This window comes from Typopeltis vanoorti, chromosome 25 (genome assembly GCF_054136105.1).
Source record: "Typopeltis vanoorti isolate ZY-2024b chromosome 25, IOZ_Tvanoo_1.0, whole genome shotgun sequence".
Classification (NCBI taxonomy): Eukaryota; Metazoa; Arthropoda; class Arachnida; order Uropygi; family Thelyphonidae; genus Typopeltis; species Typopeltis vanoorti.
The window spans coordinates 71,068,504-71,095,785 of NC_143573.1; the positions used below are offsets into that span (position 1 = coordinate 71,068,504).

General features: G+C 35.4%; 1 protein-coding gene across 5 annotated transcripts in view; it reads left to right on the forward strand.

The window, feature by feature from the left end:
• Positions 1–27,282, forward strand: part of LOC150092840 (dynein axonemal intermediate chain 7-like) — a 497,248-nt gene that overhangs the window by 69,689 nt on the left and 400,277 nt on the right. For 4 of the 5 annotated variants that reach the window (XM_090414468.1, XM_090414470.1, XM_090414471.1 and 1 more), the window contains exon 4: positions 12,016–12,120. The exons of the other annotated variant lie outside the window; for it this stretch is intronic. In XM_090414468.1, coding sequence (XP_090270594.1) covers positions 12,016–12,120 — 105 coding nt within the window. The remainder of the gene's footprint in view (positions 1–12,015; positions 12,121–27,282) is intronic. 5 annotated transcript variants of the gene reach the window in all.

The following is a 27,282-nucleotide window of genomic DNA, read 5'->3' on the forward strand; positions in this document are numbered from 1 at the left end:
TCGATTGGAGGAGCTGTACTGGAGCAAATAGGGGAGACGAGATCTGGGGGTGATGATTGATAGAAGACTGAAATTCAGGAAACATATTGCAAAAATCATAAACCCAGAATTTATGGCCTGCCAAAAGTACTCAAAACAGACACACCATTATGTCCAATTGTGGAAGGAATCGACAGCCAGAATTAACACTTAGCCAAAAAATTAACGGCCACACTCAAGGAATTGGTAGGTCATTCCCCTTCCTACATAAAAAATACACATTTCATAAATAAAATTAAAAGCATTACACCCAACGACCAAGATCTATTAGTCAGCTTTGACATAACTTCCCTTTTCACCAATGTCTCAATCAATGATACTATCTTGCTCTTACAGAACATATTTCCACACGACATCACGGCCCTCTTTGCCCACATACTCTGCTCCTGGTATTTCGTGTGGCAAAACAATTTTTTACCTTCAAAAAGAGGGTACAACCACATGCTCACTACTTCTCCCCCCCCTCCCCCAATAGCGAACTTTTATATGGAAGACTTTGAGCAATGAGCTCTAGAGTCGGCATGCCATCATCATCATCAAATTCCTGCCATGTACCCTCAAGGGGTGTATAGGATATGATAGTACTACATGAAAAAAATTACATCATTATTAATTTCCTATCTACAATTTTCCTCCAAATCAGTCTGTTACTTGTCAACACTCCAATATTATCAGATCTTATATTTCTATCGTCTAAAGCACTTTGTACCGTATCAATCCACCTATATCTTGGTCTTCCTCTCGGTCGTTTTCCTGCCAACCTGGCAGAGAACACTTGTTTTGCTAATCTTTCCTCGCCCATTCTGTTTAAGTGACCATACCACCTGAGATTAGCTCTGCTAACGCATTCCTGGATGCTGACAATGTCAAGTTCTTTCCTAATATCCTCGTTTTTAATATGATACTGCCATTGATGCCATCTGTTCACGCCTATAATCTTTCTCAGGACTCTCATATCTGAAGTCTCTAGTCTTTGGTCAAGTGTTTTACTTCTGACTCAGCTCTCAGATCCATAAGTTAAAACTGGTTTGAACACTGTCTTGTATACAGCTAATTTAGTGTTCCGACTAATTTCTCTCTTATTCCATATGAATTTATTCAATTGACTTCCCACCATACCAGCTTTGCTGATTCTGTTGTCTATTTCTATATTTAATTTACCATCTTCAGTAAAAATCGTGCCTAAATAGCTGAAATGTTTTACTTGTTCCACAGGTTCTCCATTCACAACACAGTTGACATTTTCAATGATTCTGCCTATTTTCATTGTCTTTGTCTTTTTATTGCTGACCTTCTTACCATATCTATTACAAGAGCTACTCAATTTAGTCAGAGAATCTTGCAGACTTGTAGCGGATTTATTTAGAAGTATAACATCATCCGCATAAAGCAAAGAGCTGACATTAACATCTCCAATTTTGATATCATGTTTAATACCACATTCCTTCATAATGTGATCCATATAGATAATGAATAACAGAGGGGATAATGTACATCCTTGTCTCACACCAGATTTAACATTAAACCATCTTCCTGTACTTCCTTCAATTCTAACTGCTGACTTACAACTCAAATAAAGACTAAGTATTGCTTGATATAATGCCCCATTGACACCATATAACTGCAGCGTATTGAATAGCTTCTCTCTTGGCACCTTGTCATATGCCTTTTCCAGATCGACAAAACTTAAATACAGATCTTTGTTATATTCCCATGCTTTCTCGACTATTTGTCGTAAAGTGAAGATCTGATCCTGACAGCCTCTATTTGGCTTGAATCCAGCTTGTTCTTCACCAAGCTTTTCTTCCACAATTCTTCTCAACCGTTTCTCAAGTATACTTGCATAGATCTTGCCAGGAACACTCAGTAGGGAAATACCTCTGTAATTCTCATGTGCAGTTTTATTTCCCTTTTTATATATGGGTACTATGAGAGCTCTACTCCAATCATCGGGAATTCATCCCTCTGTCCAGGCTTTCTGAACTATGCAGTGCAGCCACTGTAAGACTCTTATACCACCATACTTCAGCATTTCTGGTCGAATATCATCTACTCCTGCTGCCTTTCCACATTTCAAGCCTTTGATGGCTTTTTCTACTTCAAGTATGGATATGTATTCCTGACTGCATGCCTGGTTAGTGTTTTTTACCAATGTGTTGTCATCACTGCTTGTTTCATTTAGCAGTTTTTCAAAGTAATTACTCCGTACTTCAAGGATATCTGTTTCTCCCGTTTTCATGTCACCTTTATCATCTCTAATTCCTTTTAGCACTCTTTCCTCCATTCTTAAGCTTCTTCAACAACCTCCAGAATATTTTGCCATCTTCTTGATATTTATTTTCTATATTCTTGCCAAAGTCCTCCCATGACTTTTGTTTAGCTAGTTTTACACACTGTTTAGCATTCTTGCATTTGTCTCTATATTCTCTAAGAGCACAAGCTGACTTATTTGACAGGAATTTTTGGTATGCTTTCTTCTTTTCCTTCACCGCCTCTTTAACCTCCTGTGTCCACCAGGGAGTTCTGATTTTTTTATCCTTACAAACAACCTCACCACATGCCTCTCTGGCAGAATCAATCAATGTTTTCTTCAGAGTTTGCCACTGAATCTCCAAGGTTTGATTTCTGTTCTCAAACTCTTTCATTTTTCCTTCAATAATCTTTGTGTATTTTAGTCTACAGCTCACATCTGAGAGCTGCACAACTTTTATTCGCTTTAAAACTTTCTTACATGTTATTCTTTTCACTATGAAATTCAATTTTATCCTGCTCAAGACTAAATAGTGATCACTTCCAATTTCAAATCCTCTGTACACTCTGGTGTCCTGCACCAGGGAGAAAACATCACTATCAACAATAACATAGTCAATGAGACTTTTCTTATTCCTAGCCTCTTCTCTCCATGTGAATTTGTGCACATTTTTATGTTGGAACATGGTGTTAGTAATAACCAGTCCATGTCCTGAGCAGAAATCCAACAGATATTTGCCATTATTATTAGCTTTGCTCTTTTCTCCAAATTTTCCCAAAATATTTTTGTATGTCTCACAATCATTTCCTACTCTGCTATTTAGATCCCCAACAAGGACCAACTTTTCATTTTTCATTGTGTCAGTTGCTTTTTCTAAAGCCTCAAAAAATTCCTCCACTTCTACCTTAGTAGAACCTTCTGTGGGACCATAGGCACAAATAAGTCTCATTATCCAGTTCCCCATTCTCATATTTAGTGTCGTATATAGTTTAGTGTCATATATAGAGTCGGCATGCCTAAAGCCCAAAATTTGGCTCAGATATGTCGACGATATTTTCGCCATTTCGCCCCACGCCCACGAAGCACTAAATACATTCCTTAGCCACCTCAACAAACAACACAAACACATCCAATTCACCATATTGCAATAGAAAAAAAACAACTCTCTTCCGTTCCTAGACACACTCGTCACATGTCTTCCTTCAGGCTGTCTCTCCTTCTCAGTCTACCGCAAACCTACACACACACACAGGCCAGTACATACACAAAACTTTTTATCACCACCTAACACAAAAACTAGGGATCATAAGCACCCCTAAACACAGAGCTCAAACTATTTGTTCAAATGAACAAGCTCTTAACAATGAATATGAGATCATCAAACATACCTTTATAAAAAATGGATACAGTATAAAAACCATTCACAAGATCCTCCACAGAAATGCCACTAATAACAAAAAATATTTCAAAAATGCTATTGCTATACCATATGTTAGAGGCATTTCTGAAAAAATGGACAGAACACTACACAAATACAACATCAAAACCATCTTTAAATCCCCGACAAAATTAAGACACCTACTCAGTTCTTCCAAGGATCCTCTACCACACCTAGCCTACCCAAGGGTTTACAAAATACAATGCACATGTAACACACCATACATAGCGGAAACAGGGTGAACCATCCCATTCAGGAAGGATGAACACAACACATTAAATACCTCCATTTTGGAAAAACCGGCCTTTCTGACCACGCACTCCAAACATACCACAGAATTGATTGGAAAAGTTCCAAGTCCCTACACCGCACCAAAACCTGGTTCGAGCGGAAATTCAAAGAAGCATGTGAAATGCTCAAAAATAATCTGAATCTGAATAAAAATGATAGTCTAACCATTCCAAGAATGTGGAGGACCTATCTGCAACCTTCATAGCAACCACAAAGAAAAATCTCAATACAAGAAGACTTGGTGAAGTGTTTTTTTTTTTTTCCCCTTAACATTCAATAGCAATTGGAACTGTACAAATCCAGAAGATAATTGTAATATAACAATATGAACTGTACAATTCCAGAGGAATCTTAGTACATGAGGACTTTAGCAGAGTTTATTATAGTTTTTATTTATATTTATTTATTTATTTATTATTTTTCATTTATTTATTTTTATTTAATTGTATTTATTTTTTTTTATCACTAGAGGTCAGGCTAAGAAAAAGATTAGTTAACAACTTAGATTTAATTTACCTTTATACAGTGCAACAGCATGTAGCTTGGTTCTTATACATATGTATCCTTCTAATGATGGCCTTGATACAGGGGTCAAAACATCAAGTTGTTATTTTATTAATAATTAGTAAAATAGTCTTTTCAACATGCTTGTTTTGTGTCCCTAAATTCATAAATATGAATGCTGATCACCGTGTAACCTTAAAAGAAAGAGATATTGCAAAGGTGGTGAAGGTAACCCAGAGGATTGCTGCAATTCTGAGAAGGACGCTGACCTGCAGAGATAGAAGAGTTATCATTCCGTTGTATAAGACCCTGATCAGACCACACTTAGACTATTGTTCTCAAATTTGGTCTCCAGGATTTGAATCACTATGAAGTGGGGTCGTTACCCTCACGCTCAACTATGTGTAATTGTCTGTGAAGTGTTGAGTTCTCAAGGCCGGTTTGCCTTCTTGCGGAAGGAAAACCCCCAGATAAACTGAGGACTAAAACCCTGCAGTCCACACTCAAGACTGGCTAACTTGGCTATGCCTGAGAAAGATCCTTAGCTCTTCATGTCTGTGACGAGAATCGAATGCAGGGCACTCCTTTCCCACACATATGGTTGCAGAGCATGTAACCACACAGCTAACTGCGTGGACCTGTCAAATGCCTTTGCAAAATCCAAAAAAATGGCAGAATATGCCTTTCCCTCATCAACTGCTCTTCTCCAAGTTGCTATTTTAAAAGTGGATACTATTTTGAGCCTTTGGAGATTCTTTGCACTGCTCTCCCATTTAAGAAATGGTGGGAACTCAGGGCCAATTGTAAGAGTTTGCTCGCCATGGTGGTTGTTCTGGAGATAAAGTAGAGCAGTAGTTTCCCCGTTTGCATTCTGCTCCACAGTATTACAGACGTACACAATATAATCATATTACCATCTGCCAATCTCTGATCACAAGCTTTTCCGCCATCATTTAGCTTCAACCTTGTGTCAGTACTGACAGTGCTGCTTCCCACTGTTGGGGGCAGTGGCCCCAGCAGGTGCTTATTTAATGGCGGCACTACTTGCCATGTCGCCAAGTTGTCGTTGGGCTTTGTGAAGTTTTAAGTGAGACAAAGTTGCCACTTCTGCTTCCCCCACGCCCTGATAGCTCAGCTACTGTTGGTCCACGGCTGCTTATTCATACGATTGCTTTGCTTATGTCACAGCTAGCCTCCATATCTGAAGGGCGTTCCCCGATCTGCCACCTGGGGATGCATACGTAGTAGTCAGCTCTGCCCCAGCTCTGCTCCTGTCACATTATTATAAAAGGCAATCATATTACTAAAGCAAGAGTGTCCCTTAACAAATCCATGTTGACTCTCACAGATAACATTACCCTCATCTTCCCAATGCTTTATATGGTCCCTTAGTAATTTCTCCAAGATCTTAAACAACTACAGATGAAACACAAACTGGCCTATAATTTGACACTTCCAGTCTGCTACTGCTCTTATGCAATGGCATTATCTTACTCTCCTTTCACTCCTTCATTACCTTTCCTCTGTCCAGACTTTCATTGAAAAGCCAGGTCAGTTCTTTAGGATGGAGCAATCAGTTCTTTAGCACATTCTCTCAAAACCCATGGTGAAATACCATTTAGTTCCACTACTTTATTGACATCCAGAGTACTCAGTATTTGAAACACACTCTCCTCTTGCACCTCTAAAATCTGAACCTTCCCTATCCCTCTAGTATTAAACCTACTTCTCCAGAATGAAATATTCCAATAAAGTGTTCATTGAACAACTCCACTATGTCCTCTGCATCAGTCACTCTATTCCCATTTTTATCCCACAATGTTATTCTTTCACAATCATATCTTCTTCTACTGGCCACATAGCTAAAAAATTCCAGAGGATTTAATGAGACATTTAAGCTGTTGAAAGTTATTATCGGATTGACACTGGGGAGGTTTTTCATATGGTAGAATGAGGGGAAGAAAAAGAGCAATGGATCATGCCTGGAAGTTGCAAAAGAAAGTAGTGAGTAAGAAGTAATTTTTTGCATTGAGAGTGGTATGAGCATGGAATGAATTGCCTGAGAAGGGTGGTAAAAGTGCAAATGGTGGATGAGCTTAAGTTGCATAATGAAAGGCTTTGTGTTATGTTGTATTATCTTACCATGTTTTCTGACTTCATGGTGATCAGGAATATAATAATAATAAGAGGGAATGATATATATGGTTGAGACTTACAAACTTCTGAAAGGGTCATAAAAGGATTTTATTTTATGGAGGGTGGGGAAAGGACAAGAGGGCATTCATGTAAGCTGAAATAGGGGTGCTTAAGGGTCAAAGCTGTATAACTGAGAGGAGACCTCCACATAGCCTTTAAAGGAATGCGGAGAACCGACCAGGGCTTCTGACCTAATGTCCAATCCTCACCTTCTCGTGGTGCACCCTGTTGGGTATCTACTTTGATACTGAACGAACGAGGATGGGCTGGCAATTTGGGATTTAGCCGACCAAATTGTATTCTTATTGGTTAAACCAAAATAAAAAATGATGGTACAACATGACAAAATTTCATGCCGGCTGGTGCGTCGCCTGGTTAAACAAGGCCCCCGTTGTTTTCGCCAGGGAACCAGGGCGAACAGCGAAAAGTCAGCTACTGGAAGAAATCTGAAAACAAACCCCAACTCAACATCACCAGAGTTAAAGATCGGTACTATCAACGTAAGAAGCCTGAATGGCAAAGAAATGGAGCTAGCTGAGGAATTAGATAAGTACCAGATCGACATAATAGGGGTGACTGAAACAAAAAAGACCAAAACTGGTGAGATCTTTCTGAGCAATAAATACAAAATGTTATATTCAGGCAATGACAATCAAGGAAAAGAAGGAGTAGCCATAGTATTCAACACAAAATACGAGGCTAATCTTCTTGAATGGCAGTCAGTCTCAAGTAGAGTAATGTGGGCAAATATGAGAATGGGGAACTGGACAATGAGACTTATTTGTGCCTATGGTCCCACAGAAGGTTCTACTAAGGTAGTAGTGGAGGAATTTTTTGAGGCTTTAGAAAAAGCAACTGACACAATGAAAAAGGAAAAGTTGGTCCTTGTTGGGGATCTAAATAGTAGAGTAGGAAATGATTGTGAGACATACAAAAATATTTTGGGAAAATTTGGAGAAAAGAGCAAAGCTAATAATAATGGCAAATATCTGTTGGATTCCTGCTCAGGACATGGACTGGTTATTACTAACACCATGTTCCAACATAAAAATGTGCACAAATTCACATGGAGAGAAGAGGCTAGGAATAAGAAAAGTCTCATTGACTATGTTATTGTTGATAGTGATGTTTTCTCCCTGGTGCAGGACACCAGAGTGTACAGAGGATTTGAAATTGGAAGTGATCACTATTTAGTCTTGAGCAGGATAAAATTGAATTTCATATTGAAAAGAATAACATGTAAGAAAGTTTTAAAGCGAATAAAAGTTGAGCAGCTCTCAGATATGAACTGTAGACTAAAATACAGAAATATTATTGAAAAGAAAATGAAAGAGTTTGAGAACAGGAATCAAACCTTGGAGAGTCAGTGGCAAACTCTGAAGGAAACATTGATTGATTCTGCCAGAGAGGCATGTGGTGAGGTTGTGTGCAAGGATAAAAAAATCAGAACTCCCTGGTGGACACAGGAAGTTAAAGAGGCAGTGAAGGACAAGAAGAAAGCATATCAAAAGTTCCTGGCAAATAAGTCAGCTTTTACTCTTACAGAATACAGAGACAAATGTAAGAAAGCTAAACAGAGTGTAAAACTAGCTAAACAAAAGTCATGGGAGGACTTTGGCAAGAATATAGAAAATAAATATCAAGAAGGTGGCAAAATATTCTGGAGGTTGTTGAAGAAGCTTAGGAATGGAGGAAAGAGTGCTGTAAAAGGAATTAGAGATGATAAAGGTGAAATGAAAACAGGAGAAAAAGATATCCTTGAAGTATGGAGTAATTACTTTGAAAAACTGCTAAATGAAACAAGCAGTGATGACAGCACAGTGATAAAAAACACTGACCAGGCATGCAGTCAGGAATACATATCCATACTTGAAGTAGAAAAAGCCATCAAAGGCTTGAAATGTGGAAAGGCAGCAGGAGTAGATGATATTCGATCAGAAATGCTAAAGTATGGTGGTATAAGAGTCTTACAGTGGCTGCACTGCATAGTTCAGAAAGCCTGGACGGAGGGACGAATTCCCAATGATTGGAGTAGAGCTCTCATAGTACCCATATATAAAAAGGGAAATAAAACTGAATGTGAGAATTACAGAGGTATTTCCCTACTTAGTGTTCCTGGTAAGATCTATGCAAGTATACTTGAGAAACGGTTGAGAAGAATTGTGGAAGAAAAGCTTGGTGAAGAACAAGCTGGATTCAGGGCAAATAGAGGCTGTCAGGATCAGATCTTCACTTTACGACAAATAGTCGAGGAAGCATGGGAATATAACAAAGATCTGTATTTAAGTTTTGTCGATTTGGAAAAGGCATATGATAAGGTGCCAAGAGAGAAGCTATTCAATACGCTGCAGTTATATGGTGTCAATGGGGCATTATATCAAGCAATACTTAGTCTTTATTTGAGTTGTGAGTCAGCAGTTAGAATTGAAGGAAGTACAGGAAGATGGTTTAATGTTAAATCTGGTGTGAGACAAGGATGTACATTATCCCCTCTGTTATTCATTATCTATATGGATCACATTATGAAGGAATGTGGTATTAAACCTGATATCAAAATTGGAGATGTTAATGTCAGCTCTTTGCTTTATGCGGATGATGTTATACTTCTAAATAAATCCGCTACAAGTCTGCAAGATTCTCTGACTAAATTCAATTGCTGTTGTAATAGATATGGTATGAAGGTCAGCAATAAAAAGACAAAGACAATGAAAATAGGCAGAATCATTGAAAATGTCAACTGTGTTGTGAATGGGGAACCTGTGGAACAAGTAAACCATTTCAGCTACTTAGGCACAATTTTTACTGAAGATGGTAAACTAAATATAGAAATAGACAACAGAATCAGCAAAGCTGGTATCGTGGGAAGTCAATTGAATAAATTCATATGGAATAAGAAAGAAATTAGTCGGAACACTAAATTAGCTGTATACAAGACTGTGTTCAAACCAATTTTAACTTATGGATCTGAGAGCTGGGTCAGAAGTAAAACACTTGACCAAAGACTAGAGACCGCAGATATGAGAGTCCTGAGAAAGATTAGAGGCGTGAACAGACGGCATCAATGGCAATATCATATTAAAAATGAGGATATTAGAAAAGAACTTGACATTGTCAGCATCCAGGAATGCGTTAGCAGAGGTAATCTCAGATGGTATGGTCACTTAAATAGAATGGGAGAGGAAAGATTAGCAAAACAAGTGTTCTCTGCCAGGTTGGCAGGAAAACGACCCAGAGGAAGACCAAGATATAGCTGGATTGATACTGTAAAATGTGCCTTTGACGATAGAAATATAAGATCTGATAATGATAATATTGCTGTCTTGACAAGTAACAGACTGATTTGGAGGAAAATTGTAGATAGGAAGTTAGTAATGATGTAATTTTTTCATGTAGTACTGTCATATCCTGTACACCCCTTGAGGGTACATGGCAGGAATTTGATGATGATGATGATGATGATGATAATAATAATAATAATAATAATAATAATAATAAATCTGCATAATGAGTTCTAAACAGCTTTTAAACCTGCATGTATGATTGAATTATTGTATTGTTATGAAAACTGCAAAAAGAAAAAAAAAAGAGAACTTGGGAATCTGCACTAGTTCCATGCATTGTGTTTTGAGTTTTGTACCTGTAATAACTGGAGTGCATCTATTATTTTTGAACAACTCTGTGATTTAAACTCTGTAAAAATCCTTTTTGAAAAGTGTTTATATCCATTACATTCTGTGATGAGATAATCAAATCCAATATCCTTGATATTTATGTGCATTCTGCTACATACTACTTAAGTTAATTTTCCCTCAAAATCTCAAGCAATTCATTTTATTTACTTCTAGATGCTATCTCATCATCCTAATCTGTATTACATAATTAAAATCACCCATGATCATAGTTTTAATATTTGCCTAGCTAATCTGCATATACATTTTTTTGTCACTTCTCTTCACATTACGAGGTTTATAGCAACATCCAGCTACATATTTCATCCTTTCCACCTATACTGCATCAAAGCCACTGCCACTATTTCCCCTTTTCATCTCTACCTGGGCACAACTCCATTTCTATCATCAACAGCACTTCACATCCCTTTTTGCCTTTTCTGTCTTCATAAAAAATATCCTACTCCTCCATCTCTATTCCTGTCAGTATGCTGTTCTCATCCAACCACAATAATTATTCCAACAATTTTTGGGTGAAAAAACTTAATCATTGCAACAATTCCCTTCTCTTTATTTCTGATACATCTGGCATTCACACAGAAACACATAACAGTTCATTTCTGTGTCTGTAACAAGTTCCACCAATATGCCACATGTTATATGTGATACCTCCATGCCTTCTCCCACTCCTTCCTTTCGCACAGTTTCTTAACAGTCACACACACACACACACACATACATTCATTTTCTTGTCATTCATACCTGCACTTGCTTATCTTTCTCTCTCTTATCCAACCTCTTCACATGAACATTCACATCTTCCCACACATCCACAGATAACTTTATAAACTGAGATGTTAATATAAATTTAGAGAAAACAAAATTATTTGGCAGGTCTAGGTTGTTGCAGATCCAACTAATACCATGAAATATCAGAATATAACATACTCAAGCACCATACATTTCTTGAAAAATCTACATCATTTACTTTATTTGTTTTTGCACTGACCTGCTCGATGTTCTCTCTCTCTCTTTCTCTGGCATTTTATTTCAGAGCTCTCAGCAAGAAACAGAGAAATCAAAATAATACATAGTCCAAAAAATTTAACCAAGTACTGCATACTAATTACCACTATCACACAGCAACATTCGGTCTAAAACCACAAAGTATTATCAACATCCACACAGTATATACAAAATTAACTTATCTTGCTTCTTTTTTTTTTTTTAATGTGGCTCCCAACTGCAAAAGATTTCTATAAGACTATAGTACATTTGGATGGTGGGTGGGTTAAGGATGTTGTTTTTATATTTTTATTGATTTTATTGAGACCAAACACGGAACTTTCCACTTTCAAGCCACTTCAGGCTTCCAATAAGTGGGGTGATGATCTCGCACCAGGCAATGAAATCTGTCTCCTACCTAATGTTATTCACAAACATCCATGCCTACAGTAGGATTTGAACCAACAGCATGTTGCCTGGAGAGTGGATTCACTAACTACTCAGCCAACCAAGCGAGCAAAGCTTCAGCCTTTTCATTATGTAATAATAATATAATATAATGGAACATATATATATATATATATATATATATCTGTAAATTCGAATGTTTTATATTATTTCAGGAGAAACGAATAAGAGATGGGCAGAGAGCAGTAATCGAAGAAACATTAAATAAATATATAAAAATTGTTTCAAAGCATAAAAAACAGCAGTGGGAAGATGCTCAGGTATAAATCTTTCTTTTTTAAAATAAGCTTTTTATTTATGAATATTTGAAACAGGATGGGCACTGTATTACATACTGAGCACTGTTTTTTCCTCACTTTACATTTAATACATTATACATAATTATATCATGTCATTAAAGTGGTGGTGTTGATTTCATTTGGATTACTGTACAAAAAGTAGTGAATAGTAATCTTCAGTCCCAGAATGCTGATTTTCTGGGAAATACACTGTTGAAATGCACTGATGAATAACAAAATAACTATGATAATATGAGGTCTCTTGATGTGTAGCTACTAGAACAATTTAAAGGGATGTGAAATGTTAATAAGAGGAGGAGGAGGAGAGGTGTCATGATCGAGAGTTTTAACTTGGAACATAGAGAAGTTATTTTGAGAGGATAGTAGAATGGTGGGATTACTTCTGGTTGAATGTCAAGGTTGAAGGTCCTATTTTCTTTGCTGTGAGCAAGAAAGGTAGGACCTTTCACCTTGAATCATCTCTGGACCCTCTTCAAGTCCTCTTGAAGGTCTGATGTAAACTAGGTGACTGGATCTGGTCTGCTCAAGGACTTATACCTTGGAACCATAAACACTATATATATATATGTGTGTGTGTGTGTCAAACTCTTTCTAATCATTACTGTAATCCATCGTGATGTCTTCACACAGTTTCAGCAATGTGTAATGCTAAACTTAAGTACCTGAGCAACCACTCCCAGATCTCTCCTCTCCTCCACTTTCAGAATTTTCCTAACAGTTGTATATTCTGTATCCTGTCTCTTCCTACCAAATTTCACTTTACAGTTTGTAACATGAACTGATGGCTCTACTCATACATTCTATTCAGATCCTTCTGTAAGATCTACTAACTTGTCCTCTCACAGTCTATACCAGTGATGGCGAACCTTTTTACCCAGGTTTGTCAAACATCTTTTTTTTTAAATATTGACGTTGTTGATGTGCCACTTGCATACATGCATTATAAATTTAACTACATAATCATAGATGGTGACTTATACATATCATATTAGGCTATTTATTTAATAGGACATTGATATAAAATCTATGAATTCATATTATACAATTAATTTAATAAAGTGAAATTACAAACTTACATTACATTTAATGACTTTTCTGTTGCTGAGTACTGGAAGAAAATTGCTTTATAGAAGGGCTATAGTGTGTACATTTTAATGCTACACAGGCAGCGCTCATATCATTGTTCAATCTATTTCTCCTTTTCGATTTGATATTATTTAATGCAGAAAATAGAGTTTCACAAGAGTATGTAGAAGAGAAAATTGCTAGAAGAGCTTTAGCTATAACTACAAAATAAAATAGAAATAGGCTAACTATAAAATATAATTCTTTCAATGAACCGAAACCTACCTTCGCCTTAACTGATAGCGATCTTACACGATTTATCGCAGTTTTTTCATCAGAATACCAATATTTTTCAACATCCAAGGTGTGTCACCTGAAACCCTCAAGTGTGTCAGTGCTGACACACATGTCATAGGTTCGCCATCACTGGTCTATACAAATCCTCCCGTAAGGCTACAGCATCTACTCTACTCTTCATAGTTCTTCCCAACTTTACATCATCTGCAAAGAATGGTATGTCTCAGAAATTTGTGATTAAACATTTTTAGGAAAGATGTTATGGACATTATTATCAAATGAATAGCACTTATTACATATAAAATATATAATTTATTTCCTCGTATCCATATATTTCATCCTTGTTACAAGGACGTCATCAGGAAGTGTAAGAGAGATTGATAAAACAACATTCAGAACTGATGTGTCACATAACATGTGTTTACTACTTTAGTAAACACATGTTATGTGTTTACTAAAGTAGTAAACAGGAGAATACACTATTAATGTTCAAAGAAAACATTGATAGTTAGAGAAATTTGATATATAAATTTGTTACATAAATTATTTAAAAAAATAATCCATGAATAGTAATTGTGATTACTTTCTAGAACTTTGTGATAGGCATGCAATTAAAATTGATGATGTTACAAAATTTCACGTTTCAAGGAAGAATTGATTGAATTTAAATCTACTTGAGTGGAGTATCTTAGTTTGATTTCTGAGAATTCTATGGTCAGTGTTAATGGCAAGGATAGTCTGACTTATCAGATTGATCTCATTCGAACATCCTATCTGTCCAAAATAATAAAGTTGATAGGAACAAGGTATTCAGTAAATACCAGGCAGGGACATAGGGTAGTTCCTCATACTTTATTCTTGGTGGAAGGTACAAATGAAGGCATTTTGAAGGTGGTACATAGATGAAACTTGCAATGAGCTTCTGCTATTTGTTCTGATGCTACTTTAAGGATGGCAACTCCTTTAATATCAGATTAAATCTATTAGCAGTCATAGTGATTTTTATTTTCTCTCATTTTCTCTGTTTTGTATATTTCTCTATAAGAGTTTTTTTGAGAATGCCTGTGTTCTGTGATGGATATGCCTGCTAGTAAAGGAAGGCTGTTGTTAGATTCATGTTCAGTAGTAAGCTTGACATAGGACTACAGAGTTATTTTTGGAAACTCTCTTCCTTTCTAACTTTCACCATGAATCCGTTACCTATTCCCCATCCTTACATGGCATTTAAACTTTTTTTCTTTTTTTTTTTTATGTTACTTCAGAATGTTACAATCTGAATGTAACATTTTATGTTACATTCGGAATGCAAAGAACGATGCATTTAGGGATATTTGAAGCCTTCGCTATCATTCGTGATGTAATTTGATTATCGTTCCTCATCAACTCAGTGTGTAGACATTGGTTGGTATTAATTTGTCAGCATGTTTTATATAGGTATATATGTGTGTGTGTGTGTGTGTGTGCGTGTGTGTGTGTGTGTGTACGTACTGGCTACTGAATTATTAGAAACTTATTTAACCATCTTGGACCTCTTTCAGCCCAAATTACAGCAAATATTTAGTTTGGCAAAGATTCTACAAGCTGTTGGATTGCATTTATGTCTACAACATGTTAGGCATTTACCAGACAATCCTTTAACTACCTCAGATTTGACAGAAGAAGATTTTGCTCCTAGATCTGTTTTTCTAACATGTCTGATACGTTCTCAGTGAGGTTCAAATCCAAGTTTTGTGGTGGCCAGGGATGATGGTGGAAGTTGCTATCATGATTGCTGAACCACTGCTGAACAATTCATGCATAGCATTGAAAATAAGAGGATAAACATCCTTTGTTGTTTTATAGCCAGTAAGCGAAACTATCTTAACTAGAACAGTAGCATTGTCGTCCATGAAACAACCATTTCATGGACAGATGCTCTACTAAAATTAGAATCCAAAAACATCAAGACTACATAAAATTCTTGTAACTAATAAGGTGGTCCTTGCTTGCAATACCATTCCATTGATCTACTGATTATTACGCTATTAGTTCCAAATTTGATAATCTCTTCATCGAAACATGATGTTCTGAATCTTAACTGCTCTAATTGTGTACTATTTCAAAGTTCTGATAAAAATCTTGGTAACTATTCATAGGCTTTTTTTTGAATAATTAATACAACCCTTGTATTGAATTATCCTAACTACCATTATTTCCTTGTACACCAATAGTGTCTCCTGTCCACTTAGCTGTGACTGAGACTCAAGTAGTAAATGCATGCTATGTGATATGTCAATTTTTAATTTGTTTTACCATTTTCTTTTATTCTCCCTGATGAGATCCTTGTTATGGGATGAAATATATTTAAGGGAAGCAAATAAATGCATTTTTGAAAATTATGGAGACAACTACTGTGTTTGAATAAAAACTTTAGTTTAATATAACTAAAATCTACAATTCGACGTTTCGACCTTTATGTCAAGGTCATCTTCTGGAGCGTACAAATATACACAAGAAACAAGCTATACTACAATCAAACTGGTTCGTTAAAGACACTGACCAACCGCTACCACAATTGTTGGCCTGACCTCTGGTGGGGAAAAAAAAATACAAATTAAAAATAAAAAATTATACATCAACACTAGAGTCCTATTATTTATGTTGTCTACTATATACATATATTAACATTATTCCAGCCAGTTGGAGTGGAATGGTTTCTAATACTAGCGGATTGGCTAGAGTCCTGACTTATGTTGAATCTTTCATATTAGGTTGGCTGAATGTGTGCCATCCAGATCCTTGGAATTTTCATACCATCTTTGTTATTGATATTTTGGTGGTTTATATTTATATTTAATTTATTAAGTTATATTTAATGTGTCTAATGTGTTCTTTCTTGCGTATAGGGATTGTCCGTCCTGTTTCACCAATGTAGCGGTTGGTCAGTGTCTTTAACGAACCAGTTTGATTGTAGTATAGCTTGTTTCTTGTGTATATTTGTATGCTCCAGAAGATGACCTTGACATAAAGGTCGAAACGTCGAATTGCAGATTTTAGTTATATTAAACTAAAGTTTTTATTCAAACACAGTAGTTGTCTCCATAATTTTCAAAAATGCATTCGGATCACCGTGCAAGCCTAAAAGAAAGGAAGCAAATAAATCTTTATGTTTACCTGTGATAACCATTGTTCATTTCATAATAACTAATATCTCCAGTTAAGACTGCTATTAAAATTAAAGTATGTTTTACAAAAATGTTTCACTTGATATGGTAGTATATTATATTCTATTATAAAATAATATTCTTATGTCCAAATAAAAAAAATAAAAATAATAATAAAATTGTATATGGAAAAGTGCCTAGTTATGACAGTCGTGAACTTTAAAGGAGAGCAGAGTTGATAAATGACATGATGATTGAACTGTGTTAAGAAAAGGTACAAATATGCAAATGTATGCAGTGAATTCAAAGAAAGACTGAGTTGGTTTAGAAAGATTGGCTGCATTTGTTTGAGAAAAAAAATGCAGAGGCAGGGCAAAGTGAGTTTGAATAAGGATAAAAGACAGTGAGATGTTTAAATGTGCTTTTTCGGTTGAAGGTGAGTTAGCCGATCTCATACGGTGGTAGCAGGGTTTTTCTCCCGAAAACTTGGGGTTTTTCATCCCACGTACAGACAAATCGGCCTTCAGAACACACATAATTTACAGACAGAAAATACTGTTGTTGGTGATGATGGGTGATAGATGCCGTTGATGGTAGTAGTGTTGTAGTTGAAGAATTGTATTAGCGAAGTAGAGTGATGCCCTCCCACGATGAGTCCTTTGACTCCCTGGAGGTGTCATGTAATAATAATAATAATAATAAATGTATAAATTTGTTGGAGTATAGGAAGAAAATGATACAAGGGTGAGGGGAGTGATTATTATAGAGCAGAATGAAAGTATGCATGAGAGCAAGAGAATGAATGAAAGAATAGGTGAAACACAAATGTCCAGAGTGAAGAGAAATAGTGTGAGTTGTCCTAGATAATGATGGGTCACTTATAGCTGGGGGACTATGAAAACATAGGGGTGGAAAGGAAGGGTATTGCTAATGTGATTGACTGTTTTGACAGCACAAGGACACAATATGCAGAACTTCACTTGAAATGTTATATTTGTATACTGTACAAAGGATATAGAAATTAAGGATGTTGAGTTTGTGGCTGTGATTTAGTTGATGCGCACAAATGGTATTGGCTTATTCAAAATTATTATTATTATTATGTGACACCTTCAACGAGTCCAAGGACTCATTGTGGGAGGACATCTACTCCATTCCTCTACACATATCTCACCATCTGCCATACTACTTAATTCTCCTGCTAACACAACTACCATCTACTGCCCATCACCAACAACAACAGTATTTTTTGTAAATTTTTCAGTAAATTGTGTGTGTGTTCTCATGGCTGAATTGTCATTATGTGAGATGAAAAACACAAGTTTCTAGGAGAAACATTCCTGCTACCGGTTACAGGCAAATTCATCGAAAAACAGTTAATCGAAAGACAATTCATCGAATGCAATTCATCGAAAAAGCAATTCGCCGAATAAACAATTCATCAAACAACAATTTAACGAATGGCAATTCATCGAATGACAATTCGTCGAAAAAACAATTCACTGAAAATTTTTCGATGAATTTTTCATAATTCATCGAAAAGTCATTTTTCTTGCAAAGTATCGTTTAAAAATCTTCAGTAACAATGCGGAACATTACTCATAATACAGACAACATATGGAAGTGGTCATTGAAACGTAATAATTGTTTTCTTGCATTTTAGAACATTTAATGTAAGTGCACATCCTGCTTCATTGCGCAGATAGCGATTTATCTGTAGAGAAGACATTTCGTTCTACCAAATTTTGTCACAATAACTCTAATCAGACTGAAATGAAAAATTTCATTAAATTTCATCCAGCCAGAGCGGAATTGCTAATATCATTTCAGAACTTCTTTACGGAAATGTTATGATAAAAGTGATCCATTTGGAACCGAACCGTGTAGACAGTTACTTGTACTGAAAACTTCTGTTAAGTCAGCGAGTTATTGTAATACATAATTTCGACACTTTTCTTTGTAGCCCCGAATATAGCTGAACTGAAAACTGGAACGGTTCGACAATTTTTTGTAAAAGTTTCAAATAGCAAATCCGAGTTAAATTTGTCCATTAATAAATGTACGAGGCGCATAATTTTTATCAGTCCTCTTCAACTGAAGGTAAGTTAGTAGGCCTAATACGGAGATGACTAGGCTTTTCCTCCTGGAAATAGACAAGTCGGTCCCATGAACACACATATATACAGACAGGAAACACTTATTGGACAAGAAAGACAATAAGAATCCATATTGTTCTATAATTATTCCTTAGTAAAGTAGCATTGCTATACCAACAATCATTATATTGAGGAGGATGGGGGGAAATAGTATTAATCATTAATATTACTACCACTACTACTATTACTACTACTAATAATAATTTTTTAAATAATAATAATAATAATACGAGGGATGTTCAATAAGTAATAAGACTAATTTTACTGTGGCGAAACCACTCATCACAATATTAATTTCTGTGGAATAAAGAAATGTTGCTGTCTGTATTAACAAAAGAGGTTGATAGATGGCATACACGGGCTGATGTGCCAGAGTGTCACGTGACTAAACGCAAGCTTGTTTCGGAGCGCCGAGACGCGACCAGTCTTCGAAATGGAAGCGTCCTTGGAACAGCGTTATGCGATTAAATTTTGTGTCCGTTTGCAAAAATTGGCATCGGACACTTTTAACATGATACGCAAAGCTTTCCACGACGAAGCAATGTCGAGGACAAGTGTTTTTCGCTGGCATCAAACTTTTAAGGAAAGAAGGCAAAATGTGGAAGATCTTGAACATGAGGGAAGACCTTCAACGTCCATCACAGAGACAATGATCAACACAGCAGCGATTATCATTAAGTACGTCAAAAGGAAGCGTCCATTGCTGAAGAATGGCTTCTTATTGCACCACGATAATGCAAGGCCACATATTGCTGGTTGTGTAGTGGACGTTTTGCAGAAGAACAACACAGATATCCTACCACACCTCCATACAGTCCTGATCTCACACCGTGCGATTTCTGGCTGTTTCATCAGTTCAAGAAACCAGTAAGAGGCTGCCATTTCGAAAGCAACAAAGCATATGTAAAAGTTGCAGAGGCGGTTTTGAAAGAACTCTCAAAAAACAGCTTTCACATGTGTTTAAGAAGTGGACTCAACGTTGGGACAAATGCATCGCGTCTCACGGTAGTTACTTCGAAAAAGACTGTAAATGATGACGATTAAAGGTAATCTGTTTTCTGTTTAAACATAGTATTATTACTTATTGAACAGCCCACGTAAATTGAATCTTTGATGTAAATATTTTTCACAGTATAATAATAAAATATACAGGAATTCAGAGTAAAATATTGGAAAACTTAAAAAAAATAATTTCTGAAGATTTTTCAATCACGTTTCACTTATTTACTCCTGTTTCTGTTATTCCTCAAAGACAGGAGTGTCACATGCACTTATCTCCCGAATACCCTCGAAAGCAAGTAATTGCATTTGATAAGGGGAGGATTAGGCTAAGAATACTGATATGGTAGTATATGCGGGGGTATATTTCTGGGTTTTGAGGAGGTGATCGGTGCAATTTGTTAAAAAATAAAAAAAAAAAAAGGTTAAAATATTCTGTAGGAAAATAATAAAATAGGAATGATGAATAGAGAGTCGTAAAAAAAAAACAAACCTATAAACCTTTTTGAAGCATACTGATCTGTTGTTATGTTTAGATGAGCAGCTGTTGGAAGTCTTATTCGACTTCTGAAGGATGCCAATGGTCGGTGAACCAAGTTAGAAAACACAGTGCTAAAGGAAAAGGGGATTGAGTTGAGTTGTTTTGAATAAGGCCGAAGCAACCAACTGGCCTTAAATCACTGCGAGTGTTTTCCTATTCGGTTCGCTTGTTTTTCGGCAAGAAAAAACCCAAGTTTCAGGGAAGAAAAAACCTTCCATCCTCGTATGATGGAAGGTAGGCTGCCTCTATGCTATACCCAGTACCGTGGATAGGGTGTAGCATAGAGGCAGCCTGCCTCAATAAGGGCGCTCATTCAACCATATTGTGGTAGGCGCCGTCGCTACGCTAACAATTCCTGTTAGTGTAGCAAGTGCGGAAAGAAGTTCTTCCAAGCTTAAACTGATTAAAAATTATTTGCGAACAGCAAAAATCCAAGAAAGATTGGTTGGTCTAGCAACTATATCGATAGAGGCGGACGTAGCTTATAATTTAAATTTAGAAGCGCTTATAAACAGTTTCATTGTGCGATATCCCCATAGATCAAACATTTAATTAATATTATTATGTAATCGATTAGGCTGCATTAATGCAGTTTCTCTTTTAATGAAAACAAAATAGTAATTGGAGATTTTCTTATATTTTTGTCTTATAATCCTTCAAGGGTGATATTTAATTGTTTGCCTCAGAGCGCTATCTAATCTGGGACGGCCCTGGACACCTCTCAGGAGTACAAGTAATTGAGGAAGGGCCGTTGCTCTACAACTCCCCGTCTCCACCACTTCATCCACCAACTACGCAGAATGCCATGTACTTATTTTTGTCTGTATGCGGGATGAAAAACTCGAGTTTCCATGAGGAAAAACTTTACAGCCACGGTATGAGATGGACTAACTTAGCTTTAGTTGAAAAAGCTCATATAAAGTTCCTCTATCACGACGAGAATCGAACTCAGATCATTTCCTATCGAAAAGCGCAATTCTGCCATGTGTATTTTACATATATTCAAGAATGTGTATATGCATAATACACATTCTTGAATACACAATGACTACCTAGAAGAGAGTCGTTCGTTTTTAGTAATGCGAAGTTATATCATAAAACCCGTTTACTCACTGATAATTTTGTTTATACTTCTGCCTCTTTGACAATCAAAAATTAATACTGTTTGTTTTTAGAGAAATGAAACTTGTAATAAAAACATTCAAGATTCATCAGTGTGTTTGTTTTAGGAATTTGCTAACAGTTAGGGTGCTAAGACAACTAATTTAACGGACCTTCCTTGTCAGCAACAGCGTCTGGGTGGAAATTCAGACATTCACATAATAAATGTTGTTTAAGTAGTACATGTAAATAAGGGAAAGAAAAGTGAAACGTTCATTGCTAATAATTAAATAACACCTGTGCAATGTAATGGAAGAAAAATCATGAGTTTGCTGATAAAAGATTTCAAAATCTATATTTTTCCCACTTCTGAATAACGTCGATTAGCTGATAATATGGTGCCGTCAACAGTAACAAAATTTCACAAAAAGCGGTTGTCTTTTTTGTGAAATTCACTTAGATTTATTTCTCGATGTACTGTATTTGTTTAAATGCAAGCACAAGCACCATGAATTTTGGGCAAACACGATTCTTGAGTGCGAAGTACAAGCCTTCAGAAATGTATCGGTAGTAATTGATGCAATTTTCTTACAAGTTGTGCCAATATTACAGTTTACTTATATTAAATTCAAACTTTTATAAGAAAACATTGTCCATTCCATCAAACAGTTGAATTTTAAAAGCTGAATATTGGAATTGTTTTTACTCATTCCATGTTTTGAAATGTGTGCTTCTATCACAATATGTTTATTAAAACAAATGAAGAAATTTTTCAATCTCTGAATATAAAATCAATTAAGTTCTATATAAGTAAATATAAACAGAAATTATTAGAACATATAAATCGAATGGACAATAGTAGATTGCCAAAAATACTATATGGATATAAAATAAATGAAAAAAAAAAAGAGAAGAAGAAGAAGATTGGGAAGATAAAGAAAGAGGTGGCATGGGTGGGTCCGGAAAAGACGAATTGGTCCAAAATCCATGATACAAAGAAGAGCAAGAATTAATTTGACTTAAAAGTAACCTAATAAGGAATTTAAAAAAAAAGAAGAAAAGCTGAATTTCAACAAAGCAAAAACTGCGAACAGATAAGTGAATCGAATACGTACGTTTAGTTTACGTAGCAAAAGTGTACCGCTAACAACTTAGAAGCAAAGAGAATAATACTACAGCTCATTATTTCTGGTAGTGGGAAATAATGAGCCGTTGGGTTGTGCTAAATGAGCAACAGCAATAAACAGCCAGTCCATCCTAAGGATCTCCTGGCCAAATTCATGATGTCTACTGAATATATAAACCAAATATAAAATTCCTTGGTGTTTTTAACGTATAATATACCCGTGGTAAATATATAGTATGCCCACTCTTACTAGAGCTTCGCTTCACTTTGTGCCAAGATTAATCGATTCATGCTGAATTACAGAAAGAAATAAGGCGATGTAGGAATTGGCCACCAACATGCGAAATCACGTGTTTTATAGATAAAATTTTCCAACTGTTATACAAGCAAAATAGTTACCACTTTAAAAACTACAACGATCATAAAAGAGAAGTTAATTTTCCGATTTGTAATAATAAACGACTCATCCCACGAAACGCATTAATTACCCTATTATTGAAATGGATTCTCCTTCTGTTGACATGCGCAGAAGTGTCCAAGGGTCTCGTATCTGTGGGCGTACTATATATATATATATATATATATATATATATATATACGTATATTAAAAAGAAGAGTTGATAGGATACATTCTTGTCATACTCCTCTTGATATGTCTTTTTATTCTTTGTTCTAGTATGACTGCTATTCTATTTCCTGTGTATATTTCCTGAATGAGCTGTAAGAGCTTTTTCAATATATTTAGATTGGCAACATCTTAAATAGGTTTCTCTATTAATTTTCTCAAAGGGTTTTTCATAATCAATGAAGGCCACGTCTGTGTTTCGTTTAGAAATTTTCTCTTTGCTTTTCAATTAAGGTTTTTAGAGCAAAAATTGAGTCTGTGCACGATCGGTCTTCCGGATTCCATTCTGTTATTCTGGTAGTTTGATCACTACAATACTGGTTAACTTCACTTTTATTCCAGCATATAGCAGAATAAGTCTACCGTAATTAAGTAATCTTTACTTCCCTTTTTTAAAAAAAAAATAAACGGAATAACCAGTGTTTTTCTCTAAGAGTTTGGAGTTTTGTAGTTGCAAACAAACTAAGGTACACATTGTATATAACGCATCACATTAAATGCATAGTATCTCATAATTTTTTACAGAATATCTAATACACCGGAATATATATAAGAATTCGATACAGAATTGCTCAGAATGATGAGCATAAAAATATCCTTAACAAATTACATCTACACAACAAAATATTAAAGAAAATCTGCATTTTTAATATTAATGCAGTTAACAACATAATTTAATCTTTCTCGGTGTCCAGCATATAAAAATATACCTTTATAGCACTGGTGCACCCAGGGAGGGAGCCAAGGAGCTTTGGCCCCCTCAAAAGAAAAAGGAAATAAACACTAGGAAATTCCAGAAAACTTTTCCTAATTAAAATTCATTTTTTTATTTATGCTGTGTCTTCTATTTCTATACTACTTATCATGTATTGGCGATCATTGCAGATGCTCAGTCATAGGCCATATGCAATGCGTAGTATGTATTCGAAAATCGCCTACTCAACTCGGTTCCCCCCGCCAACAAGATTAAATCCTGAGTGTACCACTGCTTTATAGCATACTAATCTTCTTACATTGAAATAAACATTGGATTAGCCTTGTTGTGTGCCTGCACCGTACCCCTCAGGCAAGATTATCTACTATTCCAGATACCTGAAACACAAAAAAGTATTCTGCAGTGCCATTTCCTTCCAGCATCAAGAATATTTCTGAGCTCAGCTCTTAAAGGAGAGTTCAGAAATAAAAATCGAGAGATCCTTTAAAAGAGAGGATTAAGATTATTCCATGAATCAATAAATGACGCTTAAACATTGCTTACTTTTATCTAGATAAATACTAATAGAGTTCAAAGTAGTTTCCCAATTGGCCATTTAAATATATATATAAGTGGCGTCGAGTTCCCACTTAGGTTGGGTGTGCTGTCGTGTGGCTTATGCAAACCGCGCTACAAAATTCCCGCCATTTTGACAGTATGATTGAATTTTTATCAATGTGTCAATGTATGAAAGGGTTAAGAGTGCATAGCGCATCAGCGCTCATCTTAATTAATTACATATTAATTGTAGAATAACTTTGATTACTTTAACTTTTCAACTAACTGTAGCCAATTCTGACCCAGAGGGGGGGACCAGGGGGCCCTTGCTCCCCAAAGAAAAAGGAAAAAAACAATAGAAAATTTTCCAAAAATCTTTTCCTAATTAAAATTAATTTTTTTAAAATTTATGTTGTGTCATGTCTTCTATTTTTGTACTACTTATGAATTAGTGATCATTGCAAGTGCTTAGTCATATGTTGTATGCGATGCGTAGTGTGTATTCTCAATCGTCTACTGAACTCTCCCCCTTTCCAAAATTAAATCCTGAGTGCGCTACTGTGTGAATATATGTAAATGTGAAAAGGAAAAAAAATTATGAGAATTTCTTTATTGTTTAACACAAAATATCAAGATTCAGATTTTTTCCAATACACTGAATTTTTTTTTTTTTTAAATGAAATATTTTGCAGTAAATATGTTTAAATCTTTCAAAACTTGGGTTAGGTCATCTGTGGCAGATTTATGAGCTTTGTCAAGCTGTATTCCCAGCAGCGTAGGAACACTTTGGCATTGGGGACTTTCCCAAGGTCGCCAGTGACCTGCTGTGTTACCAAGTGTGTTACATTGCAACTGTCTAACTATATATATTATGAATCTTTTATCTTTTATCTCTTCACACACTCAGATAATCTAATATCGCGACTACAGGAATGCTTCATTCCAAATGAGTGTTAATCTCAGCTGTGCTGTGTAATGTTATTAATGGTTGAAGAGAATGGGAGGTGGGGGTAGTGGTTAACAGTTTGCTAAATTCAACTATGAAACACAGTCGTTTTAATACAGTATCATAGGTTTCAGAAGTTAACTCTGATGGTACATTGATTATACAGACAGAGTTTACGAGAATACAATCTTCGGCATTGATCGAAGTTACCTTAGCTTCCTCTGCTCAAAAGAACACTTAAAATAACTTCAGAGCTTATGGGGATTGTTTTTTTGCTTATGAGCCAATGAAAAAGAAAATACTACATATTTCTTCTGTTATCTGATTTTTTTTCTTGTAGTACAAAGAAGAAATCACTGCATATAACATGGAGTATGAAGGAGGGAAAACATCTGGAAGTTGGTTATATTATAACGCATAGAGAAATCATACCGGAAAAATTATTCACGTAAGATTCTAATATCAGCAGACATAACATTCTCTTCTAGGTTAGATAACTAGAGTTACTAAACCTTTGTTACTATTTTACACTAAAATGAATGAGCATGTTGCCTAAGTGATTTACGTTTTTAACAGTTGTCTTGCGAACGATTTATAAAATAAATTCTCTGAAATATCTGCAGATTGAAGAGGTCTATACCCCCCCCCCAAAAAAAAAGAAGATTATGAAAGCACATGCACGTTTTCTTTTTAAATAATTCAAATCCTCTTTTCCAAGATAATTATATGAAATAATTTATAATTTTTCGATAATAAAAGTGAAGCTGATTATTATAAATTAAGAAATTATTTTGACATAAATAATGTATCAGCATGTAAAAGAAATGTCAGTATTTCTGTTAGGATATCTGTAATCAACAATTGAAAAGGAAACAAGACATTCTTGATGCATTCTGCACTACAGCTTGAGGCACTTTAGTGTGACTTGAGTGTTCTCTCTTTTCTTTCTCAATAGCACTGAGAGTAATAAGCCTTTAGCTTTTCCTCCAGCTAAGAGGATATTATCAAGTATTTCTAAGACGTAGATTATTTCAGAAATAGCAACGCAGCAGAAGTAGTAATATTTAGATTTTTTTTAAAGAAAAACAAACAAAAATAATACTACTGAACTTTCTTTTGTGTGGTATGCAATAAACAGTTTTGGATGGTGAAAATATAGCATATTATTTCTCATCATCATGCATATGAAGGATTTAGGCCTAGCATAGCCTGATCCAGCCTTAGAAGTCATCGTTGAATCGTTTAAGAGGACGTTCTGGTTTTCTTTTTCCTGATGGCTTGTACTTTAAGGCTTGTTTTGGTAATCTTTCTGTTTTCATTCTTTGAACGTGTTCCATCCATTTATGCTTATATTTTTTAATTTTAATTATTACTGGTTCTTGGTTTAATTCTTTCATTATTTCTTCGTTTCTTTTGTGATTAAATAGGGTATACTTTGCAGTTTTTCTCATAAACTTCATTTCTGCTGTTGTTAGTCTTTGTTTGTCTTCTTGTTTTATTGTCCAGATTTTGCTTCCATACATTAAGACTGGTAGGGCTAATGTATTGTATACTTTTAGTCTGGTTTGTTTTTGAACTAGGTTTGGTTTAAATATAGAGTTAATTACATCTGTTATTTTTAAATATTTTGCAATTTTTATGTTCATATCTTTTTCATTTTCATATGTGATCATACATCCTAGGTAGTTAAATGAATTCGCCTGTTCTAAGATCTTGTTATCTATTGCTATTTTAGTTCTTGCTGGATCTTGTCCTTTAAAGGCCATAGTTTTTGATTTTTCTGTTGATATTATCATACCATAATCTTTGGATATCTCATTTAGATCTAAAATAGCTTTCTGTAGTTTATCTTCAGAATTTGTAATTATTATT